Raw genomic sequence first — 19,291 nt, 5'->3', positions numbered from 1 at the left:
ACATACACAAGGGTATTTTTAATCTACATAGTGACATTCTGCAGAAGTCTGTGGGAGATAAGAATTACAGTCACAAATTATTTCTACCAGTTACTTAGTGATATTTTTAAGTCTCTTACTATACAGAAGAAATGTACTGGTAATATTATAATAAAATTCTACCCTGAAAAGTGACTTGTGAGGCAATTATTATCACACTGTAGTTGTCACAGCTGTTCTCAATATGTGCTAAGAATTGCATCTCCGTTTTTTTTTTTTTTTTTTTTTTTTATTCAACAATAAGGACATGACACATTTTATTCTTGAAAATATAGAAGTGGTGTGTAAGACTGTTTGATGCATTATCAGCATCATTATTAACTGAAACTAATGTTTTAGAACTTGTACGCCACAATGATTGTATACATTCCAGTGAAAGGATATATTTTACCATCTTTTCCCAGTCATAATAAGTTTTCCAGTTATAATAATAACTTTAATATTTAGTGTAGATATGAAGAAGTAAATGAGAACAAAACATTTAGCTTAGGCAATTTCTGCAACCATTACACAAGGCTTTAAAACAGAATGTTCTTTACTACCAAAATCAAAGTCACATTTTTAGTTCTTGCAATTAGAAAGTGTTGTCACTAGAAATCCAGATGTATTGATAAAAATTCCAGTCATTAAAAGTGTGAAAAAATGTCACTTAATGAAGACCTCTTCAGTAGGTTGTAATTTCTTTGGGTAGTTAAATCATTCAGTATTCTTAGAGAGCAAGATGTGTTTAGCATCTTAGTTGTGAGTTAAGCATGATTTTAATACTGTGTTATTGAATATTCTATCCTATCTTGGGTAATACTAGCATTTCCCACATAACGCCTGTATAGACCTCCACACACACACACACACACACTTGCCATTTCACACATTACAAACTTGCTGGTGTTCAACACCAAGCTTCTTTCAACTATATTTCAGCTCTTTGTATATTATTTGCACTGTGAGGCTTGAAATCCTTGATAATTTGTGATATGCAAATTAAAACTTTGTTCTTTTTCTGAGTTCAGATTAATTTATTTCAAAACACAGTTAATCAATTTGTATAAAACAGTAAATTCAATAAAAGTAATATTGTGTGAAATATTCAGATAACAATTTAAAAGGCTTTAATGATATGTGTTTAAATAGCCAGATAAACAATTGGAAACACTACTAAAATCTTTTTTCTTTAGTGCCTGGACAGCCGTTGAACTTCAAGGCAGAACCTGAGTCTGAAACGAGCATATTACTTTCCTGGACACCTCCACGCTCTGATACTATTTCCAGCTATGAACTAGTTTACAAAGATGGGGAGCACGGGGAAGAGGTAAGAGAAAATATTATGCATCTTTTGAGTACTTTTTAATGAGTTAGTTGTAAATGCTACCAATGGTCACTTTCTTCAGTATGAAAGCCTTGATATTAAACAGTTTGTTAATCCCAGCAGTAAGCCTATTTGACTTCAAATGTGTAAACCAAAAATACCCTTGATGGTTACTACCAAAGGAAATTTGTTGTTTTTCACAGGTGTTCACATGGATATTGCATCCAGTTTCTGATGATACTGATCTCTCCAAGTCTGTTCCTCCACAAAGGCTTGGAAGCAGAGGTGTTTTGTTGAATGTTATAGAGTTACTGATTTACTTTTTTTTTTTTTTTTTGCACTTGCACTTTGCAGTCTATTTTCAGCCTTAGAGAATATCTATTTGCCACCATGGAAGACATTTAATGAAGCTTATTACCTTTCAGTAATCTTTGAGAAGATTTTTTTTTCCTCTCTCTCTAAAGATAAAAAGCTACTATGGGCTTTTTCTATACCATTGTTTCATAAAGAATGTTGAGTTTGAGAGCCTCAGTGCTGTTAGTGTAGAAAAAAACATTCTTACATCTAATATCAAAACCATGTGGTATTGCCAGATGTCCCAGAAAATAAATAAATAAATAAATAAATAAATAAATAAATAAATAAATAAATAAATAAAACAAAAAAGAACCTGTCAGTCTCAGAGGAGAGTGTCAACTTCATTGATTTGTGCTGCATCATCATCTCATTGCTGATGCTTCAGCTGAGTTTATGACAGGTCCACACATACACAGTGAATGTACAAACATGCTTTGTGGACTGTGGGGCAGATCTGTATTTCAGCTTGAGATGCAGGCCACCTTACAATTGGAATAATTTGTTTCTTAAGATTTTGAACACCAGCTTAGTTACAGGTTTTCCTAAAATCTAAGATTATTCTCATAACAGATATCTGGACTTCACTGTCATGTGGGGCTGTCACTGTCATGACAAGGCTTTGTTTGTGTGTTATTGTCTTAAGATCCTTTTATGTTTTATACACACCTATTACTTATTCAAATAGTCAAAAAATATTTCTGGTTCTGAGTTTAACCCTCTAAGCTGTCTGCTTTAAAAAAGATACAATTCTTTAACATGTATTTGTTAAAAGTAATGTATTCATTTTGGGTTTGTTCTGTTTCAGTTCTTTTTTTTTTCTTGAATTTATATGTTACAATTTTGTGAGATAGGTTATCATCAGAGTATAAAAACATTTCTTCTGTGGACAACATATTGCATATGTTGATATGCAATTCAGAGTCTCTAAGTCTCTTACTGAATAGTAATCTTGACATCTGACTCTCATTCCTTACTTGTAGCAACGGGTTTCCACTGAGCCTACCACATCTTATCGCCTACAAGGCTTGAAGCCAAACAGCTTGTACTTGTTTCGTCTAGCTGCACGTTCTCCACAAGGTTTGGGTGCTTCAACAGCAGAAATCTCAGCAAGAACCATGCAGTCAAGTAGGTGTCTTTCCTTGCTAACTTTAATCTATTATGTTATATTTGTCAAATAGATTCATTTAAATAGCCAACAGAGACAGCAAGACAAGAAAACAGAATGGTACAAAACATAGCATTTATGAATACATAAAAAAAATATGTTTAAAATACTGTGAATAACTAATATGTGTGTCTTTTCCATAGCTTCCGAAAAAGACTCTGTAAAGACTTACAGAAAGCCAGTATCTACGGATACAATACTTTGCTGTCATAGTTTGTTGTTGTTGTTATAATAGGGATAATAGCGTATTATATTTTATTGTGCAATAAGTATAGATGAGGAACATTCCTCCACCCATAAAATACCACCTCTTTACTCTAAAGATTTCATGTAATACTAGGTTGCTCCAGTAGCATATCCTCATAGTAAAAAATGCTGCAGAGTGGGCCAATTTGAATGTTTCTGACTGTATCAAAAATTTCCTTATAACTCTTCGATAGTAACTACTTTGATAGTTACTTCAATAGGTAACTACTCTGATTAGAGAGCTAGTTAGTAAATTTCTTAGGTTAGAGATTTTTTATCTGGATTTTTTAAATGTTCAGTCATTATTGACACCAGTGTAAATATTTTTTTCTGACTGGATTCTTATGGAAACAATGTCAATAACTCATCACATTTCTGTGCAAATATTATGCAAAAATTTGGATTTATTTTACTATATTCAAATTAATACTTAACTAAAACAACCAGGTATACAAGGATGATATCCAGAATAACTGTGTTTGCTGAGTAAGTTATTCATTCCTAACAGTTTATACTGTATGATTTGAAAACTTATTGCAATTCTATTTTAGTTTGTTTTTCATTAAATTACCATTTCTTAAATCAGCATTATTTAAAAAAAAAAAAATGAGATTCTCAGTTGGCATGATTTTCTTTTTAATTCATGGTCTGTAATAGATATGATTATATAATCATTATTTGATAGTTATATAATTATTAATAGTTAATGTAACAGGAGATGTAGTACTGTAGAGCTTAAGTTTAACCAAAGCTAAGTGTGCTTCTGCAGCATTTCTAAGCTATTTGAATAAACATAAAAGACTACCGTGTAACACAAGACTAGTAACAATGCCAGTTTTGACCTCAATAATACAAAATCAATAATTTAATATGGAAAAGGGTATTTATTGGCTCCTGGAGCCATTTCAGCTACTTAGAATGCTCATGCTCTTACGCCATATTGGGTGAAAATTGCCTAAATTATGCTTAAACAATAAACATTTAGGAGCCAAGGTTGTGTGTTCTGCCTATAAGCACATTGCCATTTTTCCATTCTAAAATTCAAAAGTATAGTATTAGATCTGAAAAAAAGCCTTATGCATACAGATATTATGGAAATCTGATTTTGGGAGTATATATGCAGACTCCAGTTATTTCTTAATAGTTTGCAGCAGTTTTAAACTTTGTGTATTTTAAGAAAAAGTACATACTTTAATAAAGCTAATTACACAGGTAGCCTTCAAATTATACTGAGTTACATAAAAGCAACATTTTTTTTATAGTGTCATGGATTAAAAATTAATAAGCTTTTGTGAGTTCATTAGCAATATTCACCAGAATACCCTGTTCTCTTTTATCTTGGTTTCAGAGAAAGATGTTACAGGGATTTATTTCTTTATGTACAGGATCCTTGAGGGACATTATGGCTACCTTTTACTTCCTCCACAAATCAATGGTAAAAGTGGACCAACAAGTTTTGAGTATTTGATAACTGAATTAGCTTAAAAATAAATAAAAAAATAAAAAGGCTCTATTCTCTTTTGTAGCCCCCCATCTGCTTCCTCTAGTTAGTTGAAATGCTGGCACATTCCCTCCTGTTTTCTCTTCAGAAGAGCAAAGTACCATACTGAGTAAAAAGCCATTGATCCCTGTAGAAGACCTGTGGGGAACCAAAACATACATGTGTAAATGCAATAGGTCACAGCAGGGTCCTGGGCCTCCTCTGTTGCTTTAAATTTGTTTGATGTGCCTAGCATAAGTACCAAAAATCCATCTGTTTCTTTTTTTCCTTTAGAATGGGAAGAAAATAGCAGACAAACAGATAAAAAAATAATAAAGGACCCATAAAGACCTTGCACTGAAAAATTATGTTTTCCTTCCAAGAGAAATGGCAGAAATGGGGAAGTAGTCCACAACTGCCAATGAATTTAAATGCTGACTCATTTTTTGGTGCTTTGAGTGTTCAGAGAGCTAATTTTTGGTGCTTAGTTACTAAGTACAGACTTCACTAAGGTAAATTTAAGTACATGAATGCATACCTAGCTTTCAGTATTGGAATTGCTTCACTGAAAGCAATGGAATGACATCCATGTTTAAATGCTGTGGAGCCTGGAGAAAGTAATTATGTTAACAGACTCCTTTAACTATGAATCAGTAAAGGTGAGCATTTCTGCTCCAGAAGAATGCTGATGAAAAGATGTGAAGCGAGGATCTTTCACCTTTCCAATGACCTCAGGTTGTGAATTTAATTTATAAAACGAATACATGATTTCTTGACACAGTGTTTGGAGGTAGATATTTGTTTTTGCTATAGAATAATCTACATTACTGGTAGGATTTAATTCTTTGCTAGCGAAGGTGTGTCCAAGAGGAGTTAAAAAAATAAAACTTGACAGCTGATCTAGGGTAAGTACAAGTTAAAGTCAGAGTCAACAACCCTGTCACTTTTTCCTGGTAGGTAAATCTTTGACTAAGACTTTCTATTGACTGCATGCTTCTGGTATGTTGGCTACAATAAATACTTGAGTAAATGCTTTCCATTTAAACAGTATTTTTGATTGACTTGTGCGAGGCAGACTCAGTTATCAAAAAAAAAAAAAGTTGGTTACGAGAGTGGGGAGGCTGTTTAAAGCAATTTCTAGCAATTATTGCAAGTTTGGGGGTTTCTGTAAAAGGAGAAATATTCTCAAAGTAAACCTGCTTGAAGAGGATGTGTCCAAATTTCTAAATAAATATATGTCATGCATCGTTTCAGATATTATAACTTGCACTAATTGCAATGATTGTAAAGATAGATCAGTAGCCATAGAAGTGTCACGTTTTTCTTTTATTTCAAGAAGAATTTTAATTACAGGTAGGTAACATTATTTTGAGGTTTTGTTTTCATGTATTTCCCCTACATGTTTTTGTTTTTTTTTTTCACCATTTGGTTGGTCTGTTCATTTTCAGTTTCCTCATGTTAATAAGCCAAGGTGCATATAATTACCAGATGTTTTGCTTTTTAAGTTTCTACTTATTTTCTTGTTTGTTTTTATTTTCATTTTATTTTCTTTTATTTATTTTTATTTCTTTTCTTTTGTTCATTTTTTTCAACCACTCCTATCCTTTCACTCAAATCCTCCTTTAACCCACTACTGAAATTAGAGCCATCAGCTCCTCCTCAAGACATTAGTTGCACAAGCCCCAGCTCCACTAGTATTTTGGTAAGTTGGAAACCTCCACCAGTGGAAAAACAGAATGGCATTATCACAGAATACTCCATCAAGTACATTGGGATTGATGGAGAAGATGTCAAACCCCATGAAATTTTGGGAATTTCCTCGGACAGTACCCAATACCTTTTGGAACAGCTGGAAAAATGGACTGAGTACCGGATCTCTGTGACTGCCCACACTGATGTTGGACCTGGCCCAGAGAGCTTAGCAGTATTGATTCGGACAGATGAAGATGGTATGTTGCCTCCACTACATCAGTTTGCACCTCTATGACTCTCTGTAGATCTGCTGTCCTTTATGTAGGCTAACAGATTTTTTTTCTGCTTTTTTCTGAAATCGCAGATATTACCACTATTTGAGTTCTGGGTTTTTCCTTTTTCTTCTTTTTTTTTTTTTTTTTTTAAATCAAAGACTTGTGCTTTCAACATTTCAACATTTTTTATAAATCTGGTGTATATATATATATACATAAATAGAAAATAGTGTTTTATTTTTGTTTTTGTTTTTGTTTTGTCAATAAACTGCATCTGCTGCCCCTTTAAGCCCATACACATCCTTCTTTCTCCTTCTTAAACATAAAAGTAACTTACAGGGAGAAAACCTTCTTCCTTTTCCTTGATTTTACAGTTGTTATTTTTAAACACATGAGGTTTTCTTCAGGTATTTTTTTAAACTGTTTTCTTGTTCTGTGTTGTACTTATTATTTATTTTGATGTTGTTGTTGTTTTGGGTTGTTTTCTTTTTTTTTTTTTTTTTTTTTAATCTTGGAAAGCTGATGCTCCACACATTTTATTTTTTTCCATGCTTGTACGTGACAGAAGACAGCCTTATTATCAACCTCCTTTTTATACTACTGAAAAGAAAGACAGAAAGAAACAAACAAACAAACAACATACCAAAATAAGGAAACTTTTTTTTGGAAATCTTTTGTGTTTTTTATTATTATTGTTATTATTATTATTTCAATTATTGCAATACCTCTTTGTACTGTAATGCTTTGACTCTCAAAGCATCTTCCTTGGCTTTTGTACATTTTTACATGTTTTTCTATTTCTCTAATACTATTTTTTCTTCCATTTTTTGCATCAGTCATGGTTTTTGATCTTTTCACTGAAAGGTAGAGCAGATTGATTGGGCGTTTTCATTTGTTGAACTGTTTGTATTCTTCAGAGAAAATGTAGTGAGTCTGCCCTTTAAAAAAAAAAAAAAAAAAAGGCAAAAGACATGGGTGGGACAGGTGCCTGTAATTCTGTTTTATCCAATGATGTTGTTCCAGTTCCTAGTGGTCCTCCTCGCAAAGTCGAGGTTGAGGCTGTCAACTCTACTGCTGTTAAAGTGTCATGGCGCTCACCTGTACCCAATAAACAACATGGACAGATCAGAGGATACCAGGTCCACTATGTAAGAATGGAAAATGGGGAACCGAAGGGTCAGCCTATGCTGAAAGACATCATGCTGGCTGATGCACAGGTAACTAGAGCATTTTATGTTATTTTATAATCACAGTGAGAACCCTTCATTTACTAAAAAGCTATCTAAAACTGTATGTTTGTTTTTTTTGTTTTTGTTTTTTCCATTTTTCATCCTACCAGTTCTTTTTTTTTTTTAATCTCTATTTAACAACTTTTCAGAATACTTGCATTTAAAGCTTCTTGGAGGAAACCGAGGCACCCTTTTCTTTAGAACTGTGCACTGAAATCTTAAGCGGTGTCATTCTGCTGACTCCCATAAACCTGGAGACTGAATTGTACACCTGTTCTCTGAAGTTGTAAAGCATCATAAGTATCTAAGCAAGGTCACATCCAGTGCATCAAAATGTGCAGTCAGATCCAACTGTCTGATATTTCTTTGTTTAAATAGAGAGTATGGAGCCAAATGAGAAGCCTATGTTAGTCCATTATTACAGTGGTTCTATCATTGTTGCATATCTACCTCATCATACAGTTCACAGGAAATGAATTTGTTTATGTGACTTCAGAAATCACTTAAGTATTTATACTTGTCATTATTCATATCATTAACCGTGCAATAGAATTTGGAATTTTTTAAATAGGTTTAAATAGGTTTGGGGTTACCTATAATGCAAAGTTGCCCATCTGTCGTATAAATTATGAGACATGATGAAAGCACAAGCCTGATCACAGCAAGTTTTAAAAGCTTCTAAATATAGTACTTTACTGATTGGAATACACCAGCACTCCATAAAACTGAAGATTCCCAAAGCTCCTGGTGCTGGAGGAATCAGCCTATGTCAAAATTATTTTCATGTGCACGCATCTCACAGCTAGCACTCAATTTATGACTGGGATGAAGGGAAATGATCAATTTAGCATAAAGTTAAAGACAGAAATCCTACACTCTTAAGCATTTCATGTGAATAATTGTGTTTTTGTGTTTGTTTGTTTGTTTGTTTTTTCTTCCTTCTTTTTTTCTAGGCTTAGTTCTAAACTTTAGCTCTATAGATAACTTTTTGAGAACAGATCCCTTACGCACTCCATTTGGCTGGCAAACCCCCAAAGTATTCAGTACTGTATTCAGTGTCAGTTCCTGATGGTCCTCGTTACTCTTTTACTTCCCTGTCTACCAATACATATGTACTTATCTATTTTCCAAAACGTAGTGTTCTTACAGCTTAAATTAAGTGAAAATAAAGATGGAAAAGGGTATGTGGGTAGGAAGGAAAAGGAAATGGAAAAAGAGATTATTCTATGCTTCATTTTTGGTTGCTCAGATTTTCAGTTTCAGCCATGTGGGGTAGTAGTATAAAATCATTTTAAAACCTAGAAGGTCAGAAGGGGGAAACTAGATGTGATACTGAAACACAAATATCATAAAGGGAAAAATCCATATTTCCCTTTATTCAAGCTTGGCTTTGAAATGCATTTTTGCCTTTGAGTTACTTTAGATAGTCACCTCCTTTCTCCTCCCATCACTTTTCTTCCTTCTTCCTTCATTTACTGTTATGATCAAGGGTTGTGCAGGGTGTAAAGTCTTTGACAGTAAAAGACTTTGGTATGGTTAGATTTCAAGACTAAAAAAAATCGTGTCATCCTGCTATTAATAAACCACTGAATTAATCTGGGAAAGTGAAGCATATAGGCTAGTGACTAAATATGCTAGGTAGACCAGTGGCTTTTACTGGTGCAGTCTACCATGAAATATTACTATATGGTACAAGAAGATTAATTAATTCTTTCATCTTTCAAGGAACGAAAAGTAGCTGTTTTTTGAAGGGACCAGAAGTGGGATTAAAAATGTCTGGCCTGATTACATTAACCATATTCTACACGATTCTACACAATTAATTAAAATTCTACATGATTTTTCCAGACATCTTATTTTTCTATTAAGAAGAAAAGAATATTTCAAACAGGCTACAAATTCTCTTCATTTCTTTTGTTTTTCTTTCCAACATTCTTTACTCTCAATCAGTGGGAATATGATGATACTACTGAACATGTGAGTAGTTTTTGACTGGCCAGAAAAAGTGTATGTTGTTTTTTGGTTTTGTATTTTGCATTTTTTTTGTTTGTTTTTCATGTTTGCTTGTAGCCTCTCTTTATTTTTCTGATTTTTTTTCTTTTGTTATGTGCAGAGATGCATGTACTAACATCAAAGTTTTTTTTTTCTTTTCTTTTTTTTTTTTTTTTTCTGTATGGCACTTCTGTCCCCATTCATGCCTGAGAGAGAGTGGGGGTTGTTATTGCTTGTTTGTTCTGTGGTTTAGCATGGTGCTGAAATTTCAGAAATGGTTTGTGTTTTCTTATTTTTCTTATTTTTATGTCTGTTACTAACTTTGACTCACATTTTCTCTTTAAAAAACAGTGTTAGAAAAATAAGAAGAATAAATAAATAAATAAATAAAAAGTTTTGGAATTGCATAGCAATAATCAAAAGTCAAAAGTTTTACTACATCCATTCTGAGTGATTTTTTCTGTAGATGAAGGTTGAACTTAATTGTGCTTCCTTTTTGGTAATTCAATAACTCCATGTTATATTTTATCAGGAATGTCATATGCCCTGCATTGTTTATGCTTTAGTAGTATGTGTTTGCTGTATCCAAGTTAAACTTCTAAAAGACAACATTATATGCAGTCACATCTCTGTTACATCATGCAGTACTACTTGTTTTAGATGAGGCTGATAGCTTCATCGCTGTTTAAAAGGATGTTTTTGTTTGTTTGTTTGTTTTTGTTTTGTTTTTGTCTTTTGCAGTTTTATTCTGCTAATATCTGGTGAAGAGTCCTTCTGAAAGAAGAAAAATTTGTCTTACTTATTCTGGCCTTTAGGTTCAGTTCAATTCTGAAATAGGTTCTAAGGAGTGTTTTTTGGTTGTTGTTGTTGTTTTTGTTTTGTTTATTGTTGTTTTGTTATTTGCTATTTGATGATTTTCTGGGCTTATTTGTGTGTTTTTCTTCCGTTACAGTGATTTTTTGCCCACTTCCTCTGGTCATTACCTTGTTATTCCTACATTGCTAATAGGGGACTGCAAATAAAATGCTAAGTTCTAATCAAATCTGTGCTGAGCTCATACCCAATATCTGGAAAAATTCATGTACTGTATGTAATCTGACCGATAATTTCTATATTAAGTTTTATAGAGGACACATAAATATACTGTCTCTCTGGCAGCAGTGGAATTTAGTGTAAATCCATTCAGGATATTTAGTGTAAATCCTGGATGTACAGGAGCCGTCCAGTGGTTAAAAACTGGAAGCAGATGAGTCAGGAAATCTGGGCCAATCAGTTTCCTCTAAATACTGTTCATTTATATTTACATATAAAGTTTAATTATTTTATGAGTTTCAAGGCTTGACTTCCTCTGCCTGTCCTTATAACATGGTGTAAGATTAATTCATTTCAGTTGGCTGACTCTTTGCCGTCTTTTGTGTATATATGTGCGCGTGTCTGTGTGTGTGCATGTACTAGCTGAAAAGTTATTTGTTCTCTAGCTGCTGTCAGCTGTTAGATTTATTCTTGGACCGTATTTTTAATGATTTTTAGGTAGCTCTTCTAGACTTCAAAAGTGATCTGTTTCTCAAGTTCTTTTAGATGTTTAGATGCAAATTCCAACCAGTACAGGTTGCAAATAAAGTGTTATGAAGGCAAAGAAGCTTTTTCATTCAGCTGAACCATAATGACATAAAAAGTTTGGATACAATTACAACAAGCTTATATGTAGGCCTTTTATAACTATGTCCTGTATGATGACCTGTAAATGACTAATTTAAAATATATTTCATTTCTACACATGCATGCATTTCACAATATCAGAAAGATTCCTCAGGCAAGATATTTCAGAAGGGCTTATTCACTGTTAACACCGCTAAGCCTTTGGCCTTATGCTTTAGTCTATTCAAGGTATTCTGTTTAGAAGTGTGCTGTCTTTTATTGCTTATGTGAGTGAAATACTACATTATGAAGTATTGCCCACAAAACAGTCTGTGTTCTCAAATGCTTGCTAGCACTTCCAGTAGCACAAAAGTGTGTGCACTGCATGTATTATACAGAGGTTATCTTAAAGATTCTGTGCTCTCCTTCAAAAAAAAATAAATAAAAATAATAAAACCAAATATTATTATTATTTCTTCTTAGGAAATGATAATTTCTGGGCTTCAGCCTGAAACTACATACTCCTTCACTGTGACAGCCTACACAACAAAAGGTGATGGAGCACGTAGCAAGCCCAAACTTGTATCTACTACTGGTGCAGGTAATACTCATATAACCTCTTAACAAATCCTTATACTTGTTCTATCTTTTTGCTACTGCGGTTTGGAAATTTTCTGTAGTGTGGAAAATGTTTATAGGACAACTTTTTTTTCTGTTTCAGTATAGGGCCCTTCATTTATTTAGAGAAAAACAGTATCACTGTCCCCCTTTCTCCCTCTCTGTTCTAGAAACAATCAGAAAGTGATATTTATACTTTCTAGTAGCTCTTCCATTTTGATTGGTGTCTTCCTGGAGAGGAAAAATGAGATCCACTGCTGAGAAAGATATTTGAAAAATTTGTGGAGGGCTTTCCTGAGCAGTGTAAGAAAAGTAATGCTGCTACCTATCAGTAAGAACATGGAAAGAACCTGTATGCCAGTAACAACTTATCTCAGAATAATTTAATTATTAATACAGAATTAGAAAACAAGAAATGATAGTCAGCCTCTAAAATGCTGAAGATAGAGGCAATCTGAGGCATAAATTCGGACAGAATACACCATAAAACTGTTTCAGTTTGCATTTGGTATTTATACTGATTGACTTAATTTTTAAAACTGAATGTAGAGCACACCTTGCACTAATTTGAGAAATACTATATTTAGTCTCATCAGCTGTCTTGGCAAAATCTCCATCTTGGTGGATAAACCATATAGCTGCATCTCAGATCTGACCTTTCAGTCATTACTCTTGACGTGTACCGAATCATCCATTCCAGCCTCTTCTTTCCTGAATTCTCCTGGTCTGGAAAAAAATGTGATGTTTATTTCTTAATTGCATCTGAACTTGATTTAGGAAAGGTGGCATCTGATGCATCTCAATCTTCCTATAGTTCAGCTTCCAATTATAATAAACACAGCTGTATTGACCATGATGGTTAGTTCCTAGATACAAGCACAAGCTATGCAAACCTGCATGCAAAACCTGAAACCTCTATGCATTTAGTTATTATTATTATCCATGAATCATTTTTCCAAGAACTCTGATGCTTTTTTAGAAAATTAAACAAATCTCATGTCCCATAAAATCACAAGTGACTGCAGAGCAATGGAGAATTAGAGGCATGCATGTAAATTCAGATATATCACACTGTCCTTGCTATTTCCTTCACTTTGTAGACAAGTAACTCTTTATCCTAGTCTCTAGAGTAACAGCTAGTTATCATTTTGCTCCTTCCTATCTTCTGGTATATATTAACACCTCTTTGCCTTCTGTTACATCTTGCCATCACTGAACTTGTTTTGTAAGGAAAATTCATATGCAGGTATTTGTAAAAGGAAACATTAAATATAGTCAATATCAAGAAATTCCATCTCACTGTTCCTTTGAGAATTCATCAGGTAGACGAAGGAATGATAAATGCATTAATACCAAGAGCTTGTAGGTTTGAAGTACACCCTCCTATTCTCTCAGAGTTTCCATTTGACTTCTTTCCCCTGAAAATGAGCTATTTCAATACTAAAATAAGACTAATGATAGATCTAACATTCAGGTCTAATTTTTAAAGGTATAAATCAGGTGCAGCTGTATGAAAATGAGTGAGATTATATGCATAAAATATAGCATATGTTAAAGGTGAGTAAAGATCTGAATGTTTACTGGACAAGCTTACTATTCATGAGAAATGACTTAAAACTGAATAGTTATCATCTGAATAAGTTCTTATATCTTGTTAGTTGTATAAAAGCCTCATTTACATTACTAGGCAGGAAAAAAAAAATCACCAAAGGTAAATGTGCCTACACAGTTACTGTACTACAGTACAGTAACAACAACTAATAGTGAAGTCACACAGTGTTCTTAACATCTTCATTCCTAAGTGTGTTTTCATAGAATCACAGAATTGTCTAGGTTGGAAGAGACCACAAGATCAATGAGTCCAACCTCTGACCTAACACTAACAAGTCCTCCACTAAACCATATCACTAAGTTCAACATAGAAACACCTTTTAAAGAACTCCAGGGATGGTGAATCCACCACTTCCCTGGGCAGCCCATTCCAATGCCTAACAACCCTTTCAGTAAATTTTTTTTTTCCTGATATTCAACCTAAAACTCCCCTGGCGCAACTTTAGCCCATTCCCCCTCGTCCTGTCACCAGGCACATGGGAGAATAGACCAACACCCACTTCACTACCGCCTCCTTTAAAGTACCTGTAGAGAGCGATAAGGTCACCCTTGAGCCTCCTCTTCTCCAGACTGAACAATCCCAGCTCCCTCAGCCTCTCCTCGTAGGACTTGTTCTCCAGACCCCTTACCAGCTTCGTTGCCCTTCTCTCAACTAGCTTGAGCACCTCCATGTCCTTCTTATAGTGAGGGGCCCAAAACTGAACACAGTACTTAAGGTGAGGCCTCACCAGAGCCAAGTATAGGGAGACAATCACTTCCCTAGCCCTGCTGGCCACACTGTTTCTTATACAAGTTAGGATGCTGTTGGTCTTCTTGGCCACCTCAGCACACTGCTGGCTCATGTTCAGCTGACTATCAACCGATACTCCCTTCTCTGCCAGGCAGCTTTCCAACCACTCCTCTCCCAGCCTGTAGCACTGCTTGGGGTTGTTGTGCCCCAGGTGCAGGACCCGGCACTTGGCCTTGTTGAACTTCATACAGTTGGCCTCAGCCCATTGGTCCAGCCTATCCAGATCCTCCTGCAGAGCCTTTCTACCCTCGAGCAGATTGACACACACACACCTAACTTGGTGTCATCTGCAAACTTACTGAGGGTGCACTTGATCCCCTCATCCAGATCATCAATAAAGATATTAAAGAGGACTGGCCGCAGTACTGAGCCCTGGGGAATGCCACTAGTGACCGTCCTCCAGCTGGATTTGACTCCATTCAGCACAACTCTTTGGGCCCAGCTATTCAGCCAGTTTCTAACCCAACAAAGCGTACGCCAGTCCAAGCCACGAGCAGCCAGTTTCTTGAGGAGAACGTTGTGGGGAACAGTGTTCAAAGGCCTTACTGAAGTCAAGATAGACCACATCCACAGCCTTTCCCTCATCTACCGAGCATGTCACTTTGTCATAGAAGGAGATGAGGTTCGTCAAGCCGGACCTGCCTTTCGTAAACTCATGTTGACTGGACCTGATTGCCTCTTGCTCTGCAAGTGCCGTGTGATGACACTCAAGATAATCTGCCCCATGAGCTTCCCTGGCACTGAGGTCAAACTAACAGGCCTATAGTTCCCCGGGTCTACCCTCTAGCCCTTCTTGTATATGGGCATCACATTTGCTAGCAGCCAGTCGACTGGGACCTCCCCTGATAGCCAGGACTGTTGATAAATGACGGAAGGCAGTTTGGCGAGTACTCTCAGTACCTTCATGTGGATCCTATCTGTCCCCATCGACTTGCATATATCTAAGTGCTGTACCAGGTCGCCAACCATTTCCTCATGGATAGTGAGGGCCACATTCTGCTCCCCATCCCCTTCCACCAGCTCAAGGTACTGGGTATCCAGAGAACAACTGGTTTAGCCACGAAAGACTGAGGCAAAGAAGGCATTAAGGACCTCAGCCTTTTTCTCATCTTTTGTAACTAACTTCCCCCCCACATCCAGTAAAGGATGGAGGTTCTCCTTAGTCCTCCTTTTTATGTTTATGTATTTAGAAAAATATTTTCTGTTATCTTCAACAGCAGTAGTCAGATTGAGCTCCAGATGAGCTTTGGCCTTTCTGATTTTGTCCCTGCACAGCCTTACAACATTCTTATAATCCTTCTGAGTGGCCCACCTTCTTTTCCAAAGATTATAAACCCTCTCTTTTTCTCCTAAGATCAAGCCACAACTCTCTGTTCAGTCAGGCCGGTCTTCTTCCACAACGGCTTATCTTTGGGCACGTGCGGAAAAAATGCTCCACAGCCATTAAGATTTCCTTCTTGAAGAGTGCCCAGCCTTCCTGGACTCCTCTGCCCTTCAGAACTGCCTCCCAAGGGACTCTGCCAGCCGGTGTCCAGAACAGCTCAAAGTCTGCCCTCTGAAGCCCAATACAGCGGTTTTACTGGTCCCCTTCTGGCTTCTCCAAGAATAGAGAACTCTACCATTTCATGGTCACTCTGCCCAAGACAGCTTCCAACCACCACATCTCCCACCAGTCCTTCTCTGTTTGTGAATAGGGGCACCTCCCCTGGCAGGCTCACTAACCAGCTGCATCAGGAAGCTATCCCACGCTCTTCAGAAACCACCTAGACTGTTTTGTCTGGGCTGTGTTGTGCTTCCAGTATATGTCTGGGAAGTTGAAGTCCCCCACGAGAACAAGCACTGACAATTTCACAGCTTCTGTCAGCTGCCTGCAGAACTCCTCATCCATCTCCTCATCCTGGTTCGGCAGTCGGTAATAGACCGCCACCAGAATGCTTCCCTTGTTGGCCTTCTTGCTGATCCTAACTGATAGGGGCTCAACCTTATCATCCCTAGTCTCGAGTTTCACAGCATCAAAACATTCTTTAATAAAGAGAGCCACACCACCACCCCTTCTGTGCTGCCTGTCCCTTCTGAAGAGCCTATAGCCAGACATTGCAGCGCTCCAGTCATGAGAGTGGTCACACCACTTTTCCGTGATGGCAACGAAGTCGTAGCCTGTCTGCTGCACGATGGCTTCCAGCTCCTCCTATTTGTTACCCATGCTGCGTGCATTAGTGTAGATGCACTTCAATTGGGCCTTTGCCTTCTACCCTAGCCTTGTCATTGTGCTCGCTGTCACACTTCCAACAAGCCTTGTTTCAGCTCCTTCCCCCTTCTTACTTAGTTTAAAGCCCTATCAATGAGCCCTGCTAGCTCCTGGCCTAGGATCCGTTTTTCCCTTAAAGATAGGGACCCGTCTGCAGCCATCAGGCCGGGTGCCGAGTAAAGCGCCCCATGGTCAAAAAAAAAATAATTTCTGTGTTGGCAGTGGCCTCTTAGCCATGTGTTTATCAGGTGGGCTTTCCATGTCCTCCCTGTACCCCTCCCTGCCACTGTAGTGATGGACGAAAACATCACCTGTACTCCCGCTCCATCTACTAACCGTCTCAGCCCCTAACATCCCATTTGATAGCCTTCAGGCTTCTCTCTTCAATGTCATCACTGCCAGCCTGGACTATCAAGAGGATAATAGTCGGAGGGGTGAACCAGGTTGGGAAGGTTTCTGGCAAAGCCCCTGATCCTGGCCCCAGGGAGACAGCAGACTTCCGTATGGGTAGGGTCAGGCCGACAAATAGGGCCCTCTGTTCCCCTGAGAAGGGAATCGCCTACAATAGTCACTTTCTGGCTTGGTGGAGGCAGTCCTGAGGTGTGGGGTCTATTTCCTTACCCTAGGCATCCTCCTGGGTAGACTTTCTACCTCATCCTCACCACCTACCGGTCTCTCAAGCTCCAGGGCCTCAAATCTATTGTGTACACCTGGGAAGGTGGGACTGGTAGGGGGGAGGCATCACCTGCAATGTCAAGCAGGGACCTGTCTCCATTCCTCCTCAACTCCTAGGTCCCCTCCCTCTGCCTGACAGCAAGAGGGGAGGGGTCCAACCCCATTTGGGGTGTCTCACCCCAGTTCCTCTCCTTCAGGCCCTGCAGGGCTGCTCCACCAGTCTGTCTCCTGCTCACACTCCCTGATAGCCCTCAACCTCTCTACCTCATCCTTGAGTTCTGCCACCCGGCAGACCGGGTCATCCACCTGCTTGCACTTCACGCACACAGTGTCTCTGCCTCCCACAGATGGCAGGAACAGGCTCAGACACTCCCTGAATCCAGAGACCTGAACTGCTGCGTTTTTGAGTGGACAGTCAATCTGGGTGTGTACAGACTTCCTAGAGAGAGCACTGTGCTTCGTGGAGACCATTGCAGCCTAGCTAGTAGTACACCGCTGTTAGAGGAGTTGTTCATATGGATGCGGGGGAATGCTCTGCCCTTCCTGCTCGCCCTCCCTGCGCGAACTGCCACGCCACTCCTTTCTGACGTGCCACACCCTGTTTGCCCACCCTGCTTACCACGCTCCCTAGGGGCAGCTTTTGAACGACCAGAGAGGGGGCACTGCTGGCTCCACCTAGCCTTGTCAGCCTCCCTCGCGAGGGCTGCCGTGTCCTGGTGGCTCCCTCAAGTGGGCTCAATGCCAGAAAAAAAGCCCTGCCTGTCCCAATCCCCCGCTCTGCTGCAGAACGCATCTGCCCCAAAGCTGATTGCCTCAGTGATCACATCTTTTCGGAGCCGATCGCCTCGGCAATCTCATCTTTTACTCAGTTTTCTTTCCTGGTTTTAGAAATGAAATGAAAGAAAAAATGTTACTGAAGACATTTTAACATGTATGGCCTGCAAAAGGTCTTCAGAGCCTTTTATTTTTTTCATAAAGCCTCATAATAATGAATAACGAAAAGTCAGAGAGATATTCTCTATGTAACAAGTGTAGGAAAGAGCATACACAACTCCTAGGAATATATCTGCAGGTAAGCTAGGAAGAATATTTAAAAGGAAGGATAATTGGAAAAATTATAAAAAACTAGCTACAATTTATACACAAATAGGGGTAGTGTCAGGACTTATGACAGATACAACAAGGAAAGAGCTTATTAAATGCAGAATTTTCTTCAAGCCATACCATTCCTCTCTCCTTATTCCTAATTCATTTTGGAATGGTAGTCAAAAGTTTTGACAATAAGAATCTGATTTTTTGGGTGCCTGAGAGCTGAAGATAAGTAATAAAACCCACTGAAGTGTTTAAATACAGGAACCAGAGCTCACGGTACAGCAATTACATTCACTTGGGAAGGCTTTGAATGTGCATCAACTAATTAGTCTTCATGGAAGACTGTTGTCATAGCACTACTACTCCCCAAACCACTCTAGTTTCTTGACCTGTCAGGTATTGGCACACAGTGAACACCAAATATCTGAATACTGTTATGGATATTTTAAAATTATCTGTTTCTATTACAATTAAATAATTATTTAATGAACATAGAAATTAAATATATAAGTATGTAAGCAAATGTGAATCAATGAATACATTTAAAAAAAAAAAAACAACACACACACAACACATAACAAAACAAATGCTAAATGAAAGCTGCTGATATCAAGACCCAAAAAATATATACCATACTAGCTGTAATAGCATTTCACCCTAACATAGATTTATTGTGGTCCTCCACTATGAGTATGCCCGCCACACTTTTAAATAGGTCTGAATGTATCTAAAAGATGAATCAGCACAAATGGGCCTGTTAGGTACCCGTTTAGAATTTGAGCACATCTGGTGTGCAGGTATAGAAGAGCATCCAGTAAACTTGGACTTCGTCAGAAGA

General features: G+C 37.6%; 1 protein-coding gene across 16 annotated transcripts in view; it reads left to right on the top strand.

Annotated features, from left to right (window-relative positions):
• The window catches only part of PTPRD (protein tyrosine phosphatase receptor type D), a 398,659-nt gene that overhangs the window by 260,847 nt on the left and 118,521 nt on the right, over nt 1-19,291 (top strand). For 7 of the 16 annotated variants that reach the window (XM_068665909.1, XM_068665899.1, XM_068665898.1 and 4 more), the window contains 6 exons: nt 1,215-1,348; nt 2,683-2,827; nt 6,237-6,542; nt 7,584-7,777; nt 9,740-9,766; nt 11,903-12,020. In XM_068665909.1, coding sequence (XP_068522010.1) covers nt 1,215-1,348; nt 2,683-2,827; nt 6,237-6,542; nt 7,584-7,777; nt 9,740-9,766; nt 11,903-12,020 — 924 coding nt within the window. The remainder of the gene's footprint in view (nt 1-1,214; nt 1,349-2,682; nt 2,828-6,236; nt 6,543-7,583; nt 7,778-9,739; nt 9,767-11,902; nt 12,021-19,291) is intronic. The other 9 variants (XM_068665910.1, XM_068665906.1, XM_068665905.1 and 6 more) reach the window with 4 other exon arrangements.

This window comes from Anas acuta, chromosome Z, assembly GCF_963932015.1.
Source record: "Anas acuta chromosome Z, bAnaAcu1.1, whole genome shotgun sequence".
In the NCBI taxonomy this organism is placed as follows: domain Eukaryota; kingdom Metazoa; phylum Chordata; class Aves; order Anseriformes; family Anatidae; genus Anas; species Anas acuta.
Note: the sequence above shows the minus strand (reverse complement) of the source record. Positions and strands in the feature narration are given on the sequence as shown.